The sequence below is a fragment of the Siphateles boraxobius genome, unplaced genomic scaffold (genome assembly GCF_051911475.1).
Source record: "Siphateles boraxobius isolate OS27281-9 unplaced genomic scaffold, OSU_SipBor_1 7, whole genome shotgun sequence".
Taxonomy (NCBI): domain Eukaryota; kingdom Metazoa; phylum Chordata; class Actinopteri; order Cypriniformes; family Leuciscidae; genus Siphateles; species Siphateles boraxobius.
This window is the reverse complement of record NW_027509197.1, coordinates 38,460,309-38,483,864: the sequence shown is the minus strand read 5'-3', so window position 1 is coordinate 38,483,864 and position 23,556 is coordinate 38,460,309. Positions and strand designations below refer to the sequence as shown.

The window sequence follows — 23,556 nt, the reverse complement described above, 5'->3', positions numbered from 1 at the left end:
CATCTTTTGGACATTAATCATATCACATTGGTTTTCATTTCTTGTCTCCAAAGCAGTTACATATTCTACATTGATTAAAAAAGAAAATCAAATGTGTTTTTAATGGTAGTATTATTTTATACGAAAATCAATTATTTACCATTCAGATGAGAATTAAGTTAGGGTTAATTAAAATTAAGGAAAACAAATATAGTGATCCGTTCTTAAAGGATAATTAAGGTATTTAGCACTTTGAGTCTATTTCTAGTTTGTTTTGGAAGAACTAAGTTAGAGTGGTGGGTAGAATTTTGACGATAGGTCCTGTCACGACTTTTTGAATCTTTTAGAATCGCCTCTGACCGCTTCAGAGTGAGTGTCTACGAGCATACACAGACATGTCCTTAAAACAACCCGTAATGTTCGTTTTCAAAACTCTGCAAGAAGGACTATTGCAGTTTATAACAACAGCAGGTAGACGGCATCTTGAACACTGCGTTCTTCCCTCCATGCAATCAAGTCTGGCGCCTTCTGTTTGTGCCGCGGATTCCCAAAATGCTTTCCGTTCACCACTGGTAATACGTCACGATGACGTCACATTAGCAATCTCTATAGAGAAACGGCCAATATTGACCCGCGTTCTGTTTTCTATCATGCGCCGTGCACGTTTGCGATGATGTAATATGCACACAAACGCACCAGGGTTGGATAGAATCAAGTTGAGTTTGATACCAGACCAACGCTGCGGGGGGCGCCGGGAACAAACACGCTCGGATTCGGACCGCAGCAAACCAGCTGTAGCCTGACATGCACGTATCCAAAAAGATTAATTGAGTGAACACGGAGCAGTTTTTCCGTGAGCGGGAATTGAAAAGCCGGACTGGACAGCAAGCGAAGTGATTACAGAATGCTTAGAGTGGAGAGAGGAACGTGCTTTCGCGCCAATCCAGGCTTTATCACATCCCCCTCATCAGGGTGAATACTACTCGTCTTTCCTTAATTTAAGACCTATTCAAACTAAAATTAAGACTTTTATCACACTATTTGAGAAATGAAAGCCTATATACTAGGGCTGGGTATTGAAACAAATTTCACAATTCGATTCTATTTCGATACATAAGCTTGCATTTCGATTTCGATTCAATATTGATTATTTTGGATATCAGGTACAATACATGGCAAATTTTCTCAAGGAAAACAAATCTCTTAACCAATGCTATAAACTATGGGAGTCAGTTGTATCATTAAAATTGTTTCATTAGCCTACTATAGCCTAATATTGAGGGTAAAGATTTACTGATTTGTATACAAACCATTAAAATTTTATTTATTTTTCTAATAATAAAGTTATATGAAATATAAATATTTAAATGGTGGCTGTCATAAAAAACTTTCCAGATTTATTCAAAGATGCATTAAATATTGAAAAACATAAAATAATTATAAAATAACATAAAATGCATATGTAATATGGTGCATATATTTAGCAAAATGCTCCTCTCTAGAGTTAATTTTTCTAGCTGACTAACGAGTTCATGGTCACTGGATATGGTTTTTCTGAGGTAAATGTGACGTTACATGACATTGTTTACAAGCTTTTTCACTGACGTCTTTCCTCGGTTGAAACAATGATTGAGCGATTCCATGTGACAACAAGGATTTCAATAAGTTATACTCTATCTTTTAACACACTTTCAGATGCTCATTCATGTTTATTTCACGCTGTAACCGGTAATATTAAGGCGGAAGAGAAGATCATGTGTGCTCGGCGCTGCTGCTTCTCTTGAGCTGAGCCAGAGCGATCTCACGCCACAGCGCCAAAACGGTATTTATGTTTTTGAATTTCGTAAGAAAATGGACGTAATTTGAAATCTGAGACTTTGTAGCGACGGAGAACTTTAATCCCTGCAGACGAGACCGATCCAAATCCGATATTGTGCGTATACTATTCTGTGTTATTGTTAAGCCCCACAAAAGGCACAAAAACATTATGAAGCACCATCAAGTTTTCGTGCTCTATATTATAAGTGTTCTGAAGCCATTCTATTGTATAATGTAAGGTAGAAATTAATATTTAATTAATAAAATTCAAGATCACGTAAACTCTTCCCTCCGCTGCAGCGGTCAGTCATTCTCCATTCAGTATTCAAACAGCACGATGCGTTCGGTTATGACAGTCAACACGATGAAACTCTCTCCAAGCATTTTTCCTGCTGACCAAAATTTCGTTATTTCAAATCTAGGCGCGTTGCGCGTGGTAAGCGCGCTCATAATCCGCCTGAGCCACCAAACGTAATGTAAGCGGAACGAAACTGCTCGTTATTGTGTGGTTGACGGACCGTTTATCAGTTTGGACCAAAGCAGCGCGAGCCGATCTTGATCAAGCGACACTGTTACTACACAGCGCTAATAAGAGATCCAGTAAAGGAAGCCTTTGAATTTGCCACAGAAGTAATAACATCGCTGCGAGATCTAGTGAGAAACATTAACATTTCTCCTTTATTAACGGATCAAACAGCACTGACATGGAAACCAGGAAGAAACATTGTGCCATGAATGAACTATCCAGTGTCCACAGATCAGCAACATTCACCATGGATTAACTGTAGTAACACTAACTGCAACCATGGAAGTTTGGCAGGAATAGTAGGCTATAATGCCTTCAAGTAACATTACGTCGGTTTTATTTTGACATTATGAATAAAATTGCTGCCCTGAAACTAATCTGAACTAGGGATGGGCATTCGATTAAATTTTCTTAGTCGATCGTCGGGAGAATTAACGATCGACTATCGATTAATCATTAATATTTTTATATTCAAATTCATTATTTATTTTTATAAATTAAAAATGCAATGAAAATACAAAAATACAGCGCGTTTTTCCTCGATTAGGTCTTTATTACAAGATGATCAACTTGTGGCAGTAAAACTGGACGTTCGGTTAGGCTAAACTTGAAGATATATGCGCTGCGGTGCTCGGAAGCAACGGAACCTGCAGCTGCGAGTTGGCGTTCTTAAACAGAGACCCTCGTTTGTTCCAAAATAATAAATAATAAAAAAAAAAATCATGTTAAACAATAACTTAACCAAAAACATAATAATACTTAGATCTGACAGGTTTTGTCAAAATGTAACTCGAAACTATCCAAGAACGGAGTCGAGAAAGAGGGTGAGAGAGATTAGCCTACATACTGTAACAATCAATTCGGCTAGGCTACTTAACAAAGCCTCATAAAAAATAACTAGTAACTCACATACAACTTCTACACCAGTCTACTGATTTTTGTTGAGAAAGATAAGCATGTTGATGACATGATCTGGGGTCAGACGCGACCGCAACCTGACCGTCAAGCCTCGTTTACACTTTCGCCTGGCTCTGCAGCGCGAGTCTCCACAGACTGCGCGCGCACCTCCCCAAACAGACGAGGCGTTTATACTCGACGCGCTCGCCTGTGAAACACCGAATACCGCAATGACGTCATTTTTGCCGCGCTCACCTTCGCGCTCGTGCGGACGCGTCGAGTGTTAACAAGGCTTCAGTCCAGCCGCTGAAAACACCCGCTCTGAGGGGACTGACGTTGCCGGGATGCACAGGTACCTCCGCGCTAACTTGACCAGCCCGGGGAACACGTTCACTTTCCACTCACACTACGCAACGCAGCAGCATACGTTTAATGATAATCGATAACAAATTAACGTGATCGACGAAATTCTTAATGATCAATAATCGATCGTCGATTAATCATGCCCATCCCTAATCTGAACTAAAATAAACCTTTGTTTATAACTACTAAAATATCACATTTAATTTTTTACAAGGAGCTGTTTTGTTTTATATGCTCCTAAGAAGAGTCAATTATAGCTCCAGAATTGCTCAAAGTAAAAAATATATCATACTTTATGATGTTAGTTTTAATTTAAAAAAAAGAATAAAAAAAATTCAATCAAGGAAATGACCAATAACCTAAAACCTGGTAAACAGTAATTTCCAACAACATAGGGCTATTTAGATAAACAATTTGGCGAGCATGTTGTTTTAGGCTAATACACCAACAGCAAATTTCTGTTTAATAAAGCGCTCAGAAATGTGTCGTTTGCATATTAAAATCTCAAAAATTAAGATTTTTGGATCCATCACCCCCCCTCCCCCCCGCGCAAGACTCTCACCTTTTTTACTCTGAGGAGTTTGCAGGTCTGTAATTTACTCACTACAATGTTTAGAAGTCCATGATTTTTGCGCTAGGGAGCTGTTTGAGGAAAGCTTTTCAACGTAAAACATTTACTACATTTAAATTTACAACTCTGTTTCATGTGCAAGCTCTTTCTTCATTTCAGATTCACATAGGCTATTAGTTCCTCTTCTTTTGAGTCTCAATGCCTACCCATTTGCACTGTTTATTCTCTGCTCTTGACCTGCTAGTAAGTTCCCATACTCTTATCTGTCAGCTGTCGTAGCTGTTAACCTGTGATGTGTTTATCAGTGGAGGAGTCGTGCATGTCAGCCTTTCACATTCACTCATTTGCACTTCATCCTCAAGGAATTCCAGTGACGAAAGTGGGGGAATTCTCACATTTATGACACTCAGCTTAACTTTCCATCACTGAGAGCGGATTTTAGGTAGAGCTATGTGACTTTTTGAATATATTTAGCCTATATGACAATAATTTTGCTGGCAGTATGAAGTTCATCAAAATAAAAGTTCTGTTGATAGGCCTAAATAAAATATAGGTAACACTTTACAATAAGGTTCATTAGTTAACATTAGTTAATGTATTAATTTACACGAACTATCAATGAGCAATACATTTGTTACTGTATTTATTAATCTTTGTTAATATCAGTTAATAAAAAATAGCTGTTCATTGTTTGTTCATGTTAGTTTACAGTGCATTAACTAATGTTAAGAAATGCAACCTTTCATTTTAATAATGTATTAGTAAATGTTCGAAATTAATATTAACTATGATTAATTAATGCTGAAGAAGTATTGCTCATTCTTAGTTCATGTTAACTAAGGTAGTTAACCAATGAACCTTATTGTAAAGTGTTACCAAAATATATTGACAATATCCTGAAAAGTGTTGAGATGTATAACTTTTTTTAATCTATATATGACCCAGCTTTGCTCTGCAATAAGGGGCTGTATCTGCTGTTCTCAAGTTAGAGATTGCCAGGAGACTTTCTACTGGGTAAGTTAATATTTGACTTCAGTCAGATAACAATAACCAACATCTCTGTAGCTGATCCCTTTGAAGGCCTTAAGTAATGACGATTGATTCTCTTATTACATAATCTTTTCCTATAGCTATCTTCTTCTCCTGATAATGATGAGGATGCATTAATGTAGGTGGAGACCGTATGGATTGAATTCCAGTGCTCTTTGAGTGAAGGAAGGACGAAGTGTTTTGTCTTTCTATAGTGTGTGTGTATATTGGAGTGAATGAATGCTGTCTTGTCAGGTTGATTTAGTTTCCACAGCCTCAGGTGCAACTGTGAACTGCAGTGAAACAAGTCTCAACTTTGTTTAGAGAAGAGTGTCTGATTTTTCTCACACTTTCTTCTTCCTTGTTATCAATATTTCAGGTGATTAATTCGACGGAGTTCCTATAAATCATTAACCATATTACTGAAAAGCGTTAGGCCTAGCGATCACTGATATTTAGTAAAGTTTAGTAGGAAGTTTAATGCATATATTGTATATTTTTCCACTGTATTACACAGATTAATTTATTAAATGACAAAATGTGGAAGTCTTCATTGAAAATGATTCCAGATATATAAACGGCTTCAATGAAAACTTTTTAAAATATTCATATACATTTGAAAGAATATTGCTGTAAGTTTTTATCAAGAAATTTTACATATTGACTTTTTCTATATTCATATTACAAGTAAATAATAAGAAATACAGGGAGAGAAAGTTTTCACAGTTTTAAAGTCAGGTTTCAGATCTCTTTTATGAGAGATACGCTCCAAAAGTTGTACTGTCAATTCTGTTTATTGTCTGCATAAGATGGCCAAAAATAGTGCGCCCTCAGGTGCTTTAATCCTAAAATACACCCTGCTTGTCCTCTGGAACGACAGCAGAGCCTAATTAACATGTTGTTTGTAGTTGACTGATAGAGTCTCTCTTATAGGGTTGGCTGTTGTTTGAACTTTAGCGATTCCATTTCCAATTCTGATTTTTCTCATCGATACCTGTGCACATTTTAATGTGGTTTTAAACCATTCGAGCGCAAGAAGACGTGAAAGAAAACTCAATTCAGTATTCACACTCTATATGAGAGGCGGCGTGTCGAATTGAGCTCTCCTTCACCTCTTCTTGTGCTTGAATGGTTTAAAACCACATTAAAATGTGCACAGTTATCGATAAGCAGAATCAAAATTTTAATTTTATTACCAAGTATTCGATTCCTGACCTATCTGATTTTAGAATTGGAATCGATTTTCGATTCCCTACCCTACTCTCTTCTCATGTATATAAGAGTATGTTAGTGTGAGACAGAGTTACTCTGCCTGAGTCAAATCTGAAAATTACCGGTGTCAGCATTACTTCATTTTCTGTCCTGAAGAGGCGAGTGAGTCATTTGACTCGGGGTGTTGAAAACCGCCTGTTTCTGGGTTGTCTGTGCTCTGTTTAGACCTGTGATCATTCCTGTCATTTGGGAAGGGAAACTTTATGACTTTCCACAGAAGGTTGGATTAAGTTCAAGTGTTTACAGATCCAGGTCACTGATTCAAGTACTGATTCAAGAGCAAAAATATGACCAATGCAAGTATAATTGTACAATAGGATCCACGTGCTTTGAAATGGATTTTAATTAAATAAAATAAAATTTTAAAGCATGTGGATCCAATTTCATTTTAATCCTATTGTACAATTATACTTGCATTGGTCTGGCATTAGAATTATTAATTGCATTCTTAAAAGTGGAGCAATAAAGTGCTACAAAAGTACAGAATATCGCCTTTTTTCTAAGTGAAGAAAGAAAACATCGCTTGTTTAACTCTCTTGTTGAGAGTGAATATTAATAATTTAGATGCAATATTTCCATTTTCCAGTTACCCAGACTTCTCTTCCTCGTTTCCCAGAGCTGTTTGATGGACTGAAGTAAACTCGTATTAACAACGTCATTGTTGCTCTTTTCCTTTCAAGTCATTGTGAATGCATGGCAGTCTATAGAGCTGAGATACGGCCCGGTCCAGTTGCTCATTGTCTTTTTCTTGCTCATTTCCCGTTCCAAGGTGAAGAATTCTTCTCTCTGTCTGCAATCACCTGTTATCTTGTTCTGGTTATTTTCGTCAATGGGCATTTAACAGTTCCTATTAACGGGTCCATTATTCTCACAGTCTCTGTCCATTATATAAAATTTCACCTATTAAATTCTCTAAAGGATGTCTGTCATTTTCTTGGCATAAAGACACGGTAGGGTTGTTCCTGTTATGTAGTACTTTTTAAGAATTCATCAAATCTTTTATTCGTTAAGATGGTTTTGGTCAAGTGATACTGAGGGGATAAAAATAACTATGGATTAAAACTCTATTCCAAAGAAAACGTATTGTTTGATACATTTTGATTAAAGACAGTAAAAAGTGAAGAAATTCTTCAGAATAAAATTGGCAGTTTTTCATTGCTGAAGTCAGTGCAGCACATGCAGACATGACAATCATCCTCTCAAACCAAAGTAACTAATATGATTTAAAGTTATAAACCAAATTAAGTTAAAATCTTCTTTTAAAAATTATGGTTTTAGTATTTTATCCATCTAAATGCATATGCATTATCCATGCATGATAGGACTGGAAAATGTACAGGTTAGTCGTAATGACCCGTCACAGAAGCAGGTCCAACTCTGTTGGTTTCGTGGTTGTCATGACGCTGGACACATTCACAAGGAATCATTCATGTCAAATAGCTCATTGAAAAGAGTTGCTTGGAGAGTGAGAGAATGGAAAAGTGTGTGGATCTTGGCGTCGGTTGAGATTGACCTGCTGTAATTGTGAGTCTCGAGGACACGCAGGGCTCATCTGGGCTGTGACGGTTTAGTGTGTGTGGAAGAAGCCAGAGGCGACCAGAAGAACAATACTGCAGATGGTACCGTCAACACTTCAACCTGTCTATTGTTAGGCTGAGCAGTGTTTTTTTAAGGTTGGGTAGAATTGTGACATGGTGGAAACAAGTCCTTTAACTAGAAACAAGTTCAGTGCAGGTGTTCATAATAGATTGCAGAACCCAGGGAAAAGTTTCACTAGCCGCATTTCCATTACCCTTCAAATTGCGCAAATTGAAAATACGCCCAATGAAAACATGCATATGAATATAATATAACATTTAGAAAAAATCTCAAAAGTATTGTGCAAATCTGTAATGGAAACAAGTCTACTGTTGTTCCTCTGAACTTCCACAATACACTGTTTAAAAGTGAAGTGTGTGATGTTTTCCATAGGGATGCACCGATAATAAAATTCCGTCTATTTCATGTTATATGCATGGGCAATTACACAAATGTTGTAATGCTTAAGTAATATAGGCATCACAACATTAATATGCATAACTCTTAATTTCGTGATGAATAGTTGATGAAGTTAATTAGTTGAGATGAGATTGCTTATGACAAATTAGGAAAGTGATTTTCAAGAAATTGTGCTCCTAAAGAGATAAATCTTTTCTCTAACCTTAGTTACAGCTCCGGATCTTCCTCAGCGCTTCGTGAACAGCGATTGTGGTTTCGGTCTTTCCGCATCAATTTCAGCACAAGTCCCCATCCAGCGTCTTCTCGAAGTCTTCCAGTTTCAGCAACAGTGTTTGAGAGCGGGTCGAGTAGATGTCGTTCGCAGGCAGCCAATGAAGACCATAGACTGGCATTATGCAAATTTATTACATTGTTAGGGAGACTGGACTTATCAACATCTTATTTCAACCAAATAGATTATTTTTAGAAGACTATAACTTTATTTGTTGTGTGCTTTGATCTTTAAAACTTTGCAGACCTTTTACATTCTCAAACAGCTATATTATTGCACATTGTATGAAGGGTAATAATATTTGAAAAAGCATAACTTCAACAAAAAAATAAATAAACACAACAATGCTATTAACTAAAATTTAAAACCTAATTCAAAATATTAATAAAAACTATAGTATCCCAATGATACTAACATACCACTTGGTGCTAAAATGACACACTTCTCCTTTAAAGCAGCGTGCTTTTCTTTGCTCTGCTCTTAAATAACTCTCAGGCTTTAAGGGTCTCTGTGTGCTTCAGTGTGTAATGGGCTGGTGAGAGGCTCACTAAGATAATGCTGATAGTCAAGTCATTGGAGCAGCAAGACCACCTTTAGAACTCGAGTGAGATAAAGCTGCTTTATAGAGCCCAAATACCTGTAGTCCTGCCACATGGTCATTCCTGTGGAGATAGTCCATGGGATTTCTCTGGGATTTCTTTTCCCCGTTCCTCAGGACATGGTATCTTCATCTTGCATGGTTGAAACTGTTCTGCCAAAGTCTTTGTTCAGTCAGAGAGCCACATGTTGATTTAATTTCGTTCCTGGGTCGGATCAGATGTGAGGGAAACGATGACGGGACATGTGGACCTCTCACTGTCGGTCTTTATGGTTCAGTCTTCAGACCCTTCACAAACTCCTGACCTTGAGGCTGGTCTGACTAGATTCGTCTGACCTTCACTAGCTTCGTGATCCTTTTTTGACTTGAGTATGTGAGTGGCCGAGATGTTTTAACCACATTATTTCTTTATTTAACGATTTAACTTTTTAGACTACAGTTGAACTTTGAGGCATAGCCTAATAATAAAAAAAATCTTAAAAAGTTTGCATATGTGTTTTGATCATATTTGATATATCAGCCATTTATGCCTCGTATAATATAATATAGGAGAATATGGAACTCATATTTGAGGAGGAAAAAATATATGGCCAAAAAGTAAGATCAATGATATCTTTATTAACAGTATAGCAGACTACCTGCATAAAATTCATATAAATATGTATACAAGTATATGTATATATATATATATATTGGTGCATATAACTGTTCTTCCATTTTTTCATTTAATGATAAGCACTGCTTTGATTACTTTTAACTAGATTTATACTGTATTTTACTAAATCTACTGGCTTTTTGTTTGAAATGAAGATTCCAGATTTATTTTAAAAAGAATTCACTCCTTTTAGCTTTAAGCTTTTTCTGAGAAAGATGTGTAAATATCAAAGTCAAAAGGCTTAAGAATAACTGGTGTATCAGCCAGCTCTACTTGATTGTGAAGGTGGCAGAATTCCTGTTCCCTCCTCTTATCCGTTTTAGAGTTTGAGGAATCTGTCCGCAGCAGTTTTGCTCGTAGCTGCTTCAGGGATGGATGGAGTGAGAGAGGTCGTCTGGAATGAGACGTGCTGCTGTAATTACTCGCATGTGCTGCACATTTGAGTCTTTTAGGAGGTTCACTTCACTATCCTATAACAGGAACAACAGCCAGGATGGAAAAACTCAAATGGAGACGGATCACATTCAGATCAGAGTTTGTCTTGGGTACGTTTTGTAGAAGTGTGGATATAATTGATGCACAAAATTGTTTTTTTTTCTTTTTCTGTATTGTAATACTTCATAGCAGTGTATATAGATTTTAACAGCATTAATAATCCTTAGTTAAGGGTATTTTTGTACTTATAACAATAAATTTATACATTAAAAGTCGTATATTATTAAGGAAATTAATGCCTTAGTTAAAGGGATAGGCCTAGTTCACCTATAAATTAAAATTGTCATCATTTACTCACCCTCAAGTTGTTCCAAACCTGTATGAATTTCTTTCTTTTGCTGAACACAAAATAAGATATTTTGAAGAATGTCGGTAAACCAAACAGTTGATGAACCCAACTGACTTCCATATAGTCTTTTTTTGTGTGTATACAAGTGCGGAGGAAGGCCTGAGGCTTAGGTATGGTAATGTGGGTTTGGTTTCTAATAGTAGCACTTTAATGTTTGAAACTGTAATCGGGAAGAACTGTGTGATTGTAACACTGTATTTATAGCATTTATATATAATCTGCAAAAATATTTGAGCTTATCTACAGTGCTTTTCTTGCAAGCTAAACTCAGCAAAAAAAAGCTGCTTGCAGTTTTCAACCAGATTAGCAGAGTGAACCCAATTTGTTCGCCTCTTGTTGGGGTCCAGCGTTTCTTTTGAACTTGTTTTGAAATATTAAGCGCATCTGTGTCTGTACCGAATCTTCCTGCATCTCTCCTCAACTTTTGACTTCTCACTCTGGATGAGGTCGCAGCAGGCCTTCTCATCCAAGAGCTTGAATCGATGCGGATCGGGACGCTTGCTCGTCTCCTGGGGAGAGACCGGCAGAATTTTTTCATGCTTCATCTCAATGCTGAGGTGTCTGCTGTGAGTTCAGCACGACTCCAGATTCAGACCCTCACCTTGTCTCGTCTCATCTGAGCAGAGCTGTCAGGCACACTTTTTATTTCACTGTTACCACTAGTCTTTGTAGCAGGGCTGTTTTCTCAGAGGAGGTGGTGAGAAAATTATTGGTAGTACAAAAATGAAACAAACAGACCAACATATGAAATCTGGAGAGGATAACAATGAGTCATCTCTTTGAGAAATGTATCAAATTATGGGGAAAATGGGTAGATGGTATTCTTCCACTGATTCCAGATCTATTATAGAAAATATAATAACTACAAAATAGATTGGGTTTGGAAACTGTATTAATGCATTTTGAAGAGAAATAAAATATCCAGATTGGAAATTTTTGAAGTCAAATGCATCATCCTCAGGTTCTGTGTGTAGATAAGTGTTATAAGAAGCATTAGCTTACATTAAAATATGGTACCATGTTAGACAAAATACTTTCCTGAGTAACAGGTACATAGATGTAATGAGGTACCATTATTTTCCTTTTATAGCTATCATGGCTTTATTGTCATTATTATATTTTCCAAGTACTATTTCTTTCGTTAAAGTGTTATTTTATTTTGTATCTATATAAATAAATACAATAAAAACCTAAAAAAGAACTATATTGATCAAATAGTGTCTTAAGCATTATTTCTTTCTATCATAACATTGCCCAGGGATTGAAATGGATGATAATTATTAGGGCTGCACAATATATCGAAATTATCGAAATATCGCAAATGTATATATCGCGATATGCATATCGCAACAGCTTGCTATAACTGGAGTCATGAATAAAAGACAAAGAGAAAATCACTCACTGCTCCTGGCTGAATCATTTTTCTAGCTTTAATAAGAATCAGTATTTCATTCATACAGTGAAAACTAAGCAGTGCTTTATTTTTACATTTGATTATTCAGTTTCTGTTGTTAAATAAATCTAATGTACGCCTTCCTGAAACCCTAAACCCCTTGGTTTACACTGATGTTAAAATAACACTTCTTATGCTACTGTAAAACACTGATTTTGCGCACCTGATGTACTTGTGTTCAGTCACCTTCCTGTTTAATTTAAACAAACTAACAGCAAGACGCACCCAGAGTGAAGTTTGCAGTGCAGAAACAGTCTAACTGGATAAATAGACGTGCTGTAATGTGTTTGACCTGTGCTGCTAATTCTGAGAGGTGAAGGAACCTCAGCGCTATCATGACCAGTGGCACGAGAAGCCCAAGTTCAGCCGTTTAGCATCAATTAGATGTGGAATGCTGGGAATCCAACAGCTTGTTTTCCGGAATAACAAGATAGCGGAGCAGAGCCACTCTGTGCAAATATTGAAGAATTCTTTCCATGCCGGCCCACCACCGATCACACATTGGAGTGGGTGGACTGTGGGAAAAATCTTGCCAAACAGAAATAAAATATAAAAGGTGCTATTAGATTATGCTCTTTTTTTATATTCTTTATTTCTCTTGGATATTTATACATTTTTAAAACTATGAGCTCTTTTGGCCCTCTTAAAACGCACTAGTTTATTTAATTTGTCTATTAATAACGTGAACATACTGCAAATGCATCACACAAGAATTCTATCAATTTTGGCTTTGTGTGCTAAATCATCACTTTTCTGAATCAACAGATGTCTATTCTATCACATCTGAAATTAGCATTCTGCGCTGAACATGGCATTTGATCAAAATATTCTGTTCATAAGTGATGTTTACCTTGATTTTTCTTTCTTTACACTATACACATTTTATATTTCATCTCAAACTCTTTTCTGACACTGTTGTCTTCTTGGTAAACAAGTACACTAACATTTAAGAAAAGATTTAGTGGCAGAATTGTTGTAATTTTTGTCAGCATTTTCACACAACAATCGCTGAGGTTCAATGTTTAAGCTTTCATTTCATTGTTTAGATTATTGTGTGTTTTAAAATGTTAATAATTCATATTTATATGATAGGTGCAAACATAAACAATAAAGACATGGTAATTTTTTAAGTCAATTTTATTCGTAGCACTTTTCACAAAACATATTCAATGCAGCTTCACAGAAAATTATGAAGTTAATCGTTAATGTTTATTATATGTATTCATGCCTTACAGTCACATTCAACAGATTATAGCTGGGCGATAATATAGTTTACGTTTTCCAAAGCAATGTGACCTCCATTAAAGAAAGTGTAAATCTGCTTGCTTTAATAAAAATCAATACCCCTGGGATATTAAAGAGCATGTAGTCAAAGTATGTGTTTCTAAGGTCTCTGGAGAATTTTCTCTAGGGTGGAGTGTAACTCTAGACTGTAAGATCTTCTGAATTTACCAAACCAACTGTGTACAAACCTGCTGCTTCATGTGAAAAATCTCTTGTGTTTCCACAGCTTAATCGTGAAGGGATTCCTGGAGTCACGCCATGTTCAAGGCCGTGCTGAAAAAGAGCAGAGACGGTGGGAAAAACAAGAAGGATGCAGGTATGAAAACTGATTAATATATTTTTTTAGGGCCAAATCAAGGAATGCCTCGTTTCCAACCCTGCTCCTCTAATCACCGGCTGCAGATGTTTGTCATTGATGTCTTACTTTTGAATGAGTCAAATTGCAGCTAATTTGTTGATTCATACAAAATAAAGCCCATCAGAAGATAGTAGACTTGTAAATATGTACTAATTGAGGCGGTAAATGAACAAGATTGCTTCGGGATGCATGATGATGTAATGTGAGCGATATGCATCGGAGATCTGTCAGCATGAACCTGATCAAAGTGTGGGATTTATTCACAGGGATTTATGATGTGGTTTCTGGTTTATGTCACTGTTGTGGAAACAGGTGTGCAGGAGCTCTGAACGCTCTGGGAGAATTAAGGAGGTGCGTGTATGTGTACACTTGAATTCCCTGGGATGATGGGATGTTGCTATGGAAATATTTATGGTTATTTGGCTTCAATGTAAAAGCAAAAATTAAGATAGAAGACCCAAACACAAACAAGTGGTTTTGCTCTAAAACCTAGTTAGCTGCCTTCATGTTTTCTTGAAGATCGTGTGCTGTCATGTACACATCATTGTCTGTGCTTTAAACTAGTGACATCATTGACAATTTATCATGGGGCCTTTTGAAACCTCATAAGACACTGTTACAATGGTTGATTCCCTGAAATGTTGTTTTCAGTTGTACGAACATGTTCATCATGCATGAATCCTGTTTTACACACCCGTTTTTTTCTTGATGTCTCTGCATCAGTGAAAACATTTGTTGTTGATGCTGTTATCATCCAGTAGAACTATACAGTAATTTGGTGCAAATTCATCTGTCATTTGGTAGAAGCTCATCAAATTAGACAGGTCTGAATCTGGACAGGTTGTTTGATGTTCTCATACATCATGTGCTCATGGTACTCTTACATTTTAAGCACATTAATTTACTTTTGTTCGTTATGCTGTTTTGGTGTTGCCTCAAATCCAAAGTAAATTCTAGGCTTGGAAACAAAAACCTATTTTCTTTTGTCTAGTGTAGGTTTTGTCCATGCTGGTGTCTGTCTAATTTGACTAGATTCTCCCAAGTAACTCCCAAGAATTTATGCCAAAATGCTGCAAGGATTCATGGAAAATGCAGTTGTTGACGTTTGCATTTTATTCTTTTCATTTAGCTTTCAGTGTGAGGATTTGAATGACTAGTCTAGACTTGTTATTTTCTTTCCTTTGTTGCTGTATTTGTAGTCATCCTTTTAGATTTAGGGCTCTGCTTATTACGACAGACCGCTCACTTAGTCTCTCAGCCGGAAATGCTTCATGAAGTCACAGGTCTGGGTCTATCCGTTTCCTCTCTCTCTTTCTCCTGTTCTTGATCCCACTGGGACGGTTCCCGCCGTTCCATCCCTGCTGTTGTCTTGAATAAGGAATGACATATTTTGTCAGCTCTTGATGTGGTGGCTGCTGGATTCGCTTTGCTTGTCATGTCATTTGATGACGTCCCAGTGGGGAATTAGTGGCATATTTTTTACATCTAGGCCGGCTGGGAAATGTGGACTGCAAACTCGAGATGAATAGCAGCACATGTTGTCGAGGCTGTTTTTTCACTTGACTGAATATCATATTGCCGTTCTGAAAGGCTTTAGAGCTCAGATTCAGTCTTGAGTTACTGATGCTTTCACACTACCTTAGAATGCTGAGTAGGGCTTGACAATGAAGGTGGCTCGCGGCCAGTGTAAGAGAGGATCGGACCTGTTGACGGATCCATCACTTGTGCCAGTGCTTAACTTATGCTGTCAGTAACCAAACTGAGATGCAAACGAGTGAGAGAACATGCACACGGAGTGCATTCTGGTGTTCAATCAGATTGTGGCTGTTTAACGATTAATTTTGCCGCTGTATTAGGGCTGGACGATATGGCCAAATTTTATATCACGATATATTTCTTAATTTTGGTCGATACGATATAATTCCGATATCGATATGAACAATATAAAAGCCTCAGAAAAACTGCCAAGAACGCCCACAACAGATGTCTGTTCCTACAATCTTCTGAAAAATGAATTTGCCAAGGCTATGAAATCTGCTGGAGTCTTTCGCTACTGCACCATAAAAAACTACATGAAGCAATGTACCCATCATAACGATAATATTCTCTTCTCAATACCTGCTACAAGACTATGAAAGTATATGGGTAGCAATATTCCGTTTGAAATGTAATATGCAAAATGACAATGTAATATGTAAAATGGCAATGCATTTCTGTTTTTAAATTTACATTTGCCATAACATTTGTGCAACATTTGGTACACAAAATGGGGGAATTTTTTTCCGATTTAAATCCCATTTCCTGCATTTACATAAATTTAGGGACTATGGTGATACAAAATCCAAAAATAAAAGTAGGCTACTAAACTATGTATAACAACAATATGTCTTACTATTTCAAGACTTGAGATAATCATTTTATAAAGTCAAAAATGTTCACCATTAATGTTTTGTGTGTAAATAAAACTGAAATATACAGAAATTGAATAAGGTTATCAAATAGTCTGAACTGCATAAATTATAAATTAAATATAGATTAATCCTTATTAAAGCTACACACGTTCTTTAGACAACATCGGTGAGTAATTTGCTCTGTTCCCCTTTGTTCTTTGGTTAACTTAACTGACAGAGAGAATTGGCTGCTGTCCCTTTAAGATCTGTCGCTGATGAGAGGATCTTACGCATTTAATTTTCTCATTTAGGCTACTCTTAACTTTCATTTAAGATTTTATTTAACTCATTTAGACTGTTCTTGTGAGGATACAATTGACAAAACGGACATTTTGGCATAAATGTGTGTGTTATTATTCAAGCGCTAAAGAAAGAGAACTGGATTCTGCGCGTCGTGTGCGCGCGTCAGGACATTCACAGGGAACGATACCTGCTCATTAGAACTTTCAGTGAGCTATTTTTAGAGTGTGGACGCGACGTTCCTGGCCACGGACGCGCGCATCGGCACAGTCTATCTCCTGATCCTCGTCTGATGTGTTCCCGCTGCTAGTCGGACTCGGCAGTCACACTCCGGCACATTTTGCAGCACGCTGAAACACCGAAACACCACTGAATTAGTCTTTCCTCTCTTATCAACTATTTCGTCTGCTTTCTCCTCAATTGTGGAAGCTCGTTCAGTCACACTTGCATTGCGGTCAGGGGCGCTCATTCTGTGGCTGAATTTTTAAACATATCGAAAATGTGTTTAAAAATCATATCACCGTTATCGAAAAAAAAAAATATCGCGATATATATTGATATTGAATTATTGTCCAGCCCTACGCTGTATATACAGGGCCTAAACTGAACACTCGCCAAGCGTCAAATGCGAGTAAAAAACGCCATTGGCGAGTATAAGAAACGGTGTCACTCGCCAGTTGGCTGGTAACATTTTTATGAATTCTAACAATGCCTGGACATGAAAAAATGTGAACAATGCTCGGGACAGATGACGGGCCAGCACTTCATCATCACTAAAGTTTAAGCCTTGACAATATTCAAGAAGACTTGAAAGGGAGCTCATTTCGTTACTCACACACTGTGTGGAAAGTTTTGGGTGCACAAACATCCAAAGTGCTCGCCCAGAAAGCAGAGTCTCAGACAGACAAAATAAGCTCTCTTTCACATCATTTTTCACATGACAAATTCACATAAAATTATGTTTAAAGTATCCTAGTTGGTTAGGTCTTAAGTGAACGTAAACAGTTGAGAAAGTAAATGCATGTGTACAGAATCAGTCTATTAGATTCGTGCATTCACTCTTAAAGTGACGGCAGCCTAATATTCCTGCTGCTGGCTGTTTTTATTGTTAATCAAACAGAGGACAAAGAAAAAATCACTCACTGCTCTTGAGTGTTGATCTTAGGGATGCACCAATGTGAACATTTAGTTTGATACCGATAACCGATAATTCTTTATATTTAAAAGTCGATAATCAATATATTGGCCGATAAATCTAAATCCAAATTTTTATATATTTTTTGAAAGCCTAATTACAAAAACAAAAGTCTCACCAATAAAAGCCATGTCCCTAGCACACAACTATAATGTTCTCCTTATAATTTTATTTAGCCTAGGCTATATGATGAAAATGTTGCACTTAACTGTATTTTACTTTTTTATGAGATTTCAATCATATTTCAAGCAATTCAAAGCCATCATTGCAAACAGTGTGGATCTGAAGTGTCTCAGCTGAAGGAAATAATACAAATTTTATCGCCTTTAAAATATCGGCCAAAATTGCTTATTGGACCGATAACGATAGTAAAAATTTACATATATTGGCCAATATATTGTGCATCCATAGTTTTACTCTCTCTTTCTCTTTCTCTTTCTCTTTCTCTTTCTCTTTCTCTTTCTCTCTCTCTCTCTCTCTCTCTCTCTCTCTCTCTCTCTCTCTCTCTCTCTCTCAATGATAAAGTGAATCAAATCACACAATCACTGAGATTTGAATTATATCTAATAACCCAGCTGTCCTTGTAAAGAAGTTTAACTCAGTTCAGAAGTACAGCAGGAACATGGAATGAAGAATTCATAAAACCTTGTCAATCAATATCATTGTAAAAAATTTTTCCAGCTGAGGTACGATAAACATTGACAGCCAATCAGAAACCATCTTGCTTAAGTGATTGAGCATTTAAAGTGGCAGAAACTGCAGCACTCTTAGAATAAACAGAATAACATGGTGTGCTGTTGTGGATGCTAATATAGTTATTGTAATAGTTGTTATAGTTATAGGTAGATCAATATGGGGTATCTTATCTTGCCTACTTTTTGGAACAGCTTTTATGTCTGGGATGTCCTTGGATGCCCTAAATTGCTGTCTAGTTAATCTAGGTTTTGGAAGAGATCTCAAACAGAGCTCTTGACTAATGTGACTCTTAGGTTTAACTGTTAGTGTCTGTGGAATATTGACTTAGTATTGTCTGCCTTGTCCTTAAATGTTACGGGCCCTTGGTGATTTGTAACAGTAATGAGTAAAGGAGAAAGCCCTGATCTTTTTTTAACTACACGGTAGAGGAGCAAATGTTGTCGGTTTGGCCTGCAGTGGCTCTCCAGGGAGTTTGAAAAGGAATCATGGAAACTCTTCCCTGATGCCAAAGACCACAGTCATTATCCCAGACAATCTCCAATCTCAAAATCAGCCCTTCAGTCTATTTTTTCCATCCCTCTCTGACTTCTCCAAAACCTAGTGAGCTTCATACGTAGGCCACATTTTAAGGAATCATAGGCACACTCCCAACATTGAATGACTATTCAGAAAGAATCCAGCTTTATTTTGCATCACATCCTCTGGGGAAGTTGACAATCCCATAATGGACTGGAACAAGCTCTATACATCATATACTTACCCCAAATATAAGGCAAAAAAGTATTGATAAACAGTAGCTCAGTCTTATAAAGAATCATTTTAGTAATCCAAATAGACTCAATATTTGTGTGTGCTATATATTTTTTATATTTAATAGAGTATTTTATTGTCAGAAGTCTTATTTTGGTATTATTTATTTACAGTTTTTTTAATTAATATTTTGAATTAGCTTTTATTTTTATATTTTCAGTTTTCATTCTATAGTTAAATTAGTTGATTTTTTGGAAATATTGATTTGTCATTTATTATTATTACTATTTTCTTTACTTTTTAGGTTTAATTTATCTTTTATTTCAGTTTTAGTTTAAATTTTAGTGTTTAAACTTATTTCAGTCGAGTTTTCAATGCGCTTCATGCTGATGTATAGCATTCCAAATCGGTCACTTATAAGCTCAGTAGGTGTGTGTGTGTGTGTGTGTGTGTGTGTGTGTGTGTGTGTGTGTGTGTGTGTGTGTGTGTGTGTGTGTGTGTGTGTGTGTGTGTGTGTGTGTGTGTGTGTGTGTGTGTGTGTGTGTGTGTGTGTGTGTGTGTGTGTGTGTAGGTTTTATTTTTTCCAGTCTAGCTGGCGTGAACATGATCATGCATTTTTTTTGTACATGCTTGAGGTTGCCTTTTCCATTTTGATCCACACCACATCGAAGGGCTTTCCACACATCTGACACATGTCTGTGGTTTTGTCTTTTTCATCCTCTTTTTACAGTATTCCGGTTGTGGCTTTGAGTTTTAAAGGTGTTCAGAGTCTTTGATCAGCTCTCTGGCTTGTAAAGGTCACTTTTCCAGCCGTCGTCACTGTTCTTAATGATTTTGAGCTACTGAATGGATTACGATGTTCTTGTTAAATTAGACCCAAGGATTCATTTGTGGTGTTTTCTGAGGCAAACATTCAAGTAATAGTATTGGTAGGAGCCAGTGAAATCGGTTTTATTTCCCCCCCAATTACATTTCCCCCCCTTCTGTTTGTTTCATTTTTTTGGATTCTGTGTTTTATTTAATACATATTTATCATCAAAAATGGATATAATCAAATAAATGAATGAATTAATAAATCTTTTAAAATGAAATCAAAGGAAAATATAACAGGTCATTTACAACACAACATTGCATTTTCTATGTGCCTTACAACAGAGATTTACCGTATAAATAAACTTGGATGAAAATATTCTCTTAATATTCTCTTTTGTTGTGATATTCCTTAAATTATGTTTTAATATTGTACATTTTTATTATTATTACTTTGAGAAGTACATTTTACTAAACAATAGTAATATAGATCTCTGTCATACATTTCAAACAACTTCAAGTTGTTTGTGGTGTTTTGTAAGTCCTGATTTGAATAATTGTAGTCTTACTTTTGATTTCGTCATCTCATCCATAATTTTCCAAAGTCTGACATTCCATATTATACTATAAATTCCATTTTTATAACTGAATTCCACATTATACACATTGCAGAAATCATAGGGCACTATATTGCTCATACTTAGAGTTAATGACATGACATAAAAGTTGAGTTTGTGTGTTGTCCTCCAAATTTGAATGATCACTGAAATCATGTGAACTGATCTGACCTAGAAAAAAGGTGACTTTTGCATGGTCAAGCATCACTCACAATATTTATTTGATATTTGCATCAAAATGTCCACTCTTAATCTTGATCTGTGACTTGAGCCCTGGCAGCTTCACAGATGTGCTTCAGTTACTGCAGTGCACCATGGGAAGAGACAGTTTTATGAGCCCACAAAGGAAACACTTTGAGGTCTGTTCACCTGCGATGCCTCGTAATCTCCAGGTTAACATCTGAGCATAACATTGACATTTTAAATTCATTATAGCAGATCAGTTTCACCCGAGGCATTTTGCGGGAGCACAACCAAACCTCTGCCCTTTGACCTCGTAAACTATTGGAAGGACTTTCAGTGTGTTTTAACAAGGGTATGGTGACTTATATTTCTGATTTGACTGCATTCATTTGAGTTTGTAATAGAAATTCAGCCACAGTCAGAGCAAATGCAAAAATGTTGAGATATATATATCGAATATTGCCAAAAATCGCTCAGCCCTAGTTTGTCTGCAGGTTTTTTTTTTTTTGGCTTGATACATCTATGATCTTGAAGCTCTAATGTCTCAAGTCCAGCTTGTTTTTGAGTTTGCATTGAATTGAATCTTATCCCATCACTGCACTAAAACTGCTCTGACCTAAACAATATCATTTATCATTCCATTTGAATCATGCCTTTGTGTTAAAATTATTGTGTTATGGCTGCACAATGCTGATTCTTTTTAAATTTTGTCCCCAAACTATAGCTAAGGTCTCTACACCCTGGGCTCTTCACTCAACACATGCTTTGAAAACCACCCATTAATAATCAGATTAAAAACACAGGACACAAACTAAGACTCGCACACATAATCAGAATCGTCAGTGAGTTGTAGACCTGTGGATCTGTGCTTCCACTCTGCGTATGATGATGTGTGTGTTTGTTTTTATTGTACTGACTGGTAGTGCAATGACCTTACACAAACGATCACAAGGACACGTGAACTATTGATCAGTGTGTTTGATCTCTGGGAAGTTTCCTGGTAACAGCATTGAGGAGCTGAGGAATGCACGTCTGGTGAGGTCTTGAGTAAATGTTATTATCAGCAGACAATTTGGTCCAAGTATCCTAGTGAAGTGCTTCTTCGTTTTAATCACTGTCTGTACAAAACCGAAAACCTTTGTGTGTTTTCCACAGCAGGAGGACGATCATAAATTAGGAGCAGAGGACAGTGTTTAGCCGTTTCTGTCTAGCAGTGACCTTTGGTGACCTGAATGCAGTCAGTGGGCGCTTCACCAGCACTGTTGTTTCAGCTGTGTGTGTGTGTTTGAGCGTGTGTGTGTGTAGTTGGTAGTTCTCAGTGCTTTTGTTTGAGTGGACACAGTTGGCTGCGGTCAGATTGGTTGGATTGTGGCTGAAATACTGAGGGCCTGGAACACACCGCTTTCTTTGAAGTTCTCAGGTTGTTCTGGTTTTGCCAAGGAGAGTGAGGGTAATTTAAGATCTGTAAAATGGACCGGATATGTTGTATATATTAGTGGAAAGACTGCAATATTTGGCTCTCCCAATATTTGATATTCCTGATGCTGCTCTGCTCTCTTTGTTGTTAGGATCACAAACAGTTTTAAAAGTTACATTTTAGGCTAGTTTGTTATACCGGTCTAACAGCACTCGTCAGTGTCAAAATGACTGAGATGGCCAATCAAATCAAAGAAGGCGGGGCTTACTGCTCACAGAAGACGAGTGTGAATTCCAACACTACGCTTTTAGAGTGTGTGGTAAGTGAATGTGTGCATATTTTAAAATAAAATATTATTTGCAAATAGTTCAAATTAGATGTCGACCGATTCATCGGTTTTGCCGATATATCGATACCGATAGTTGATTGGTGGAACTTACCGATAGTTCTGTTGAGATCTTTCCTACTCATTGATGGATGCTGACATGGTGGTTTCTGTGAAATCTACAGCTTTTCCTTTCATCACGTTCTCATCTAACATCTAATTCTCGTCTAAACAAGAAATTTTCTCAGAATAGTTGAGATTCCAGGTCAGCCTGTGGACAGGATATTAATTTCCCTTGAAACATTCTTCAAGCACATTTACTCAGGAGTCTCATATCTTTGTTTTTCATGTGAGGGCTGAAACCTGAAGCCTGAATCTCTCTGCTCCATTCGGGCTGTGCTCTAATCATCTCTGGGCCTATTAATGGGGGATCAGATCGACCGGTTAGTGAAATATTAAGCAGGCAGGGAAATCCAAACTATTTGAAACGCCTGGTTTTCTTGCTTCCTTTCCCAGCAACATTTTGTCAAAAGCATCAGGGGTGGTTGGAAGGAATGTGCGATATGAATACGATAATAGCACAATTGTTGTTTTAATGATGTGGAAGTTGATATTATAATGTATGTCACTCACTCTGCAAAAAAACTAACAAAAAAATGCCCTGAGAGAGTGCACGCTTTCACCACATGATGTATCCATGTAAATACAGTTAGAATGACCCCAAAATTCAAGAGAAAGAAATGTCCCTTTTGTCTTCTATTTCTATATGATATGGTTTAGCAATATCGCACAAGCAGGTATGCTTTTTTGTTTATTGAACTGATGTATAAAATCAGTAAGTTCCTATTGTGAGTTGCATTTTAGTCTGTTTTTGCTCTATTTCGCCAACAAAAACAGCTCCAAAGCAAGCAAATTACCTTTACCCAGAAGTATAAACAATATAGATAAAATCTGCAT

At 36.9% G+C, this 23,556-nt stretch overlaps 1 protein-coding gene across 4 annotated transcripts in view; it reads left to right on the top strand.

Annotated features, from left to right (window-relative positions):
- tanc1b (tetratricopeptide repeat, ankyrin repeat and coiled-coil containing 1b) overlaps positions 1-23,556 on the top strand; it is a 533,291-nt gene that overhangs the window by 14,038 nt on the left and 495,697 nt on the right. For all 4 annotated transcript variants that reach the window (XR_013197101.1, XR_013197102.1, XM_077215807.1 and 1 more), the window contains exon 2: positions 13,785-13,874. Coding sequence is in view for 2 of the 4 variants with exons in the window: in XM_077215807.1 (XP_077071922.1) it covers positions 13,817-13,874 (58 nt within the window). In the remaining 2 variants the exon portion in view is untranslated. The remainder of the gene's footprint in view (positions 1-13,784; positions 13,875-23,556) is intronic.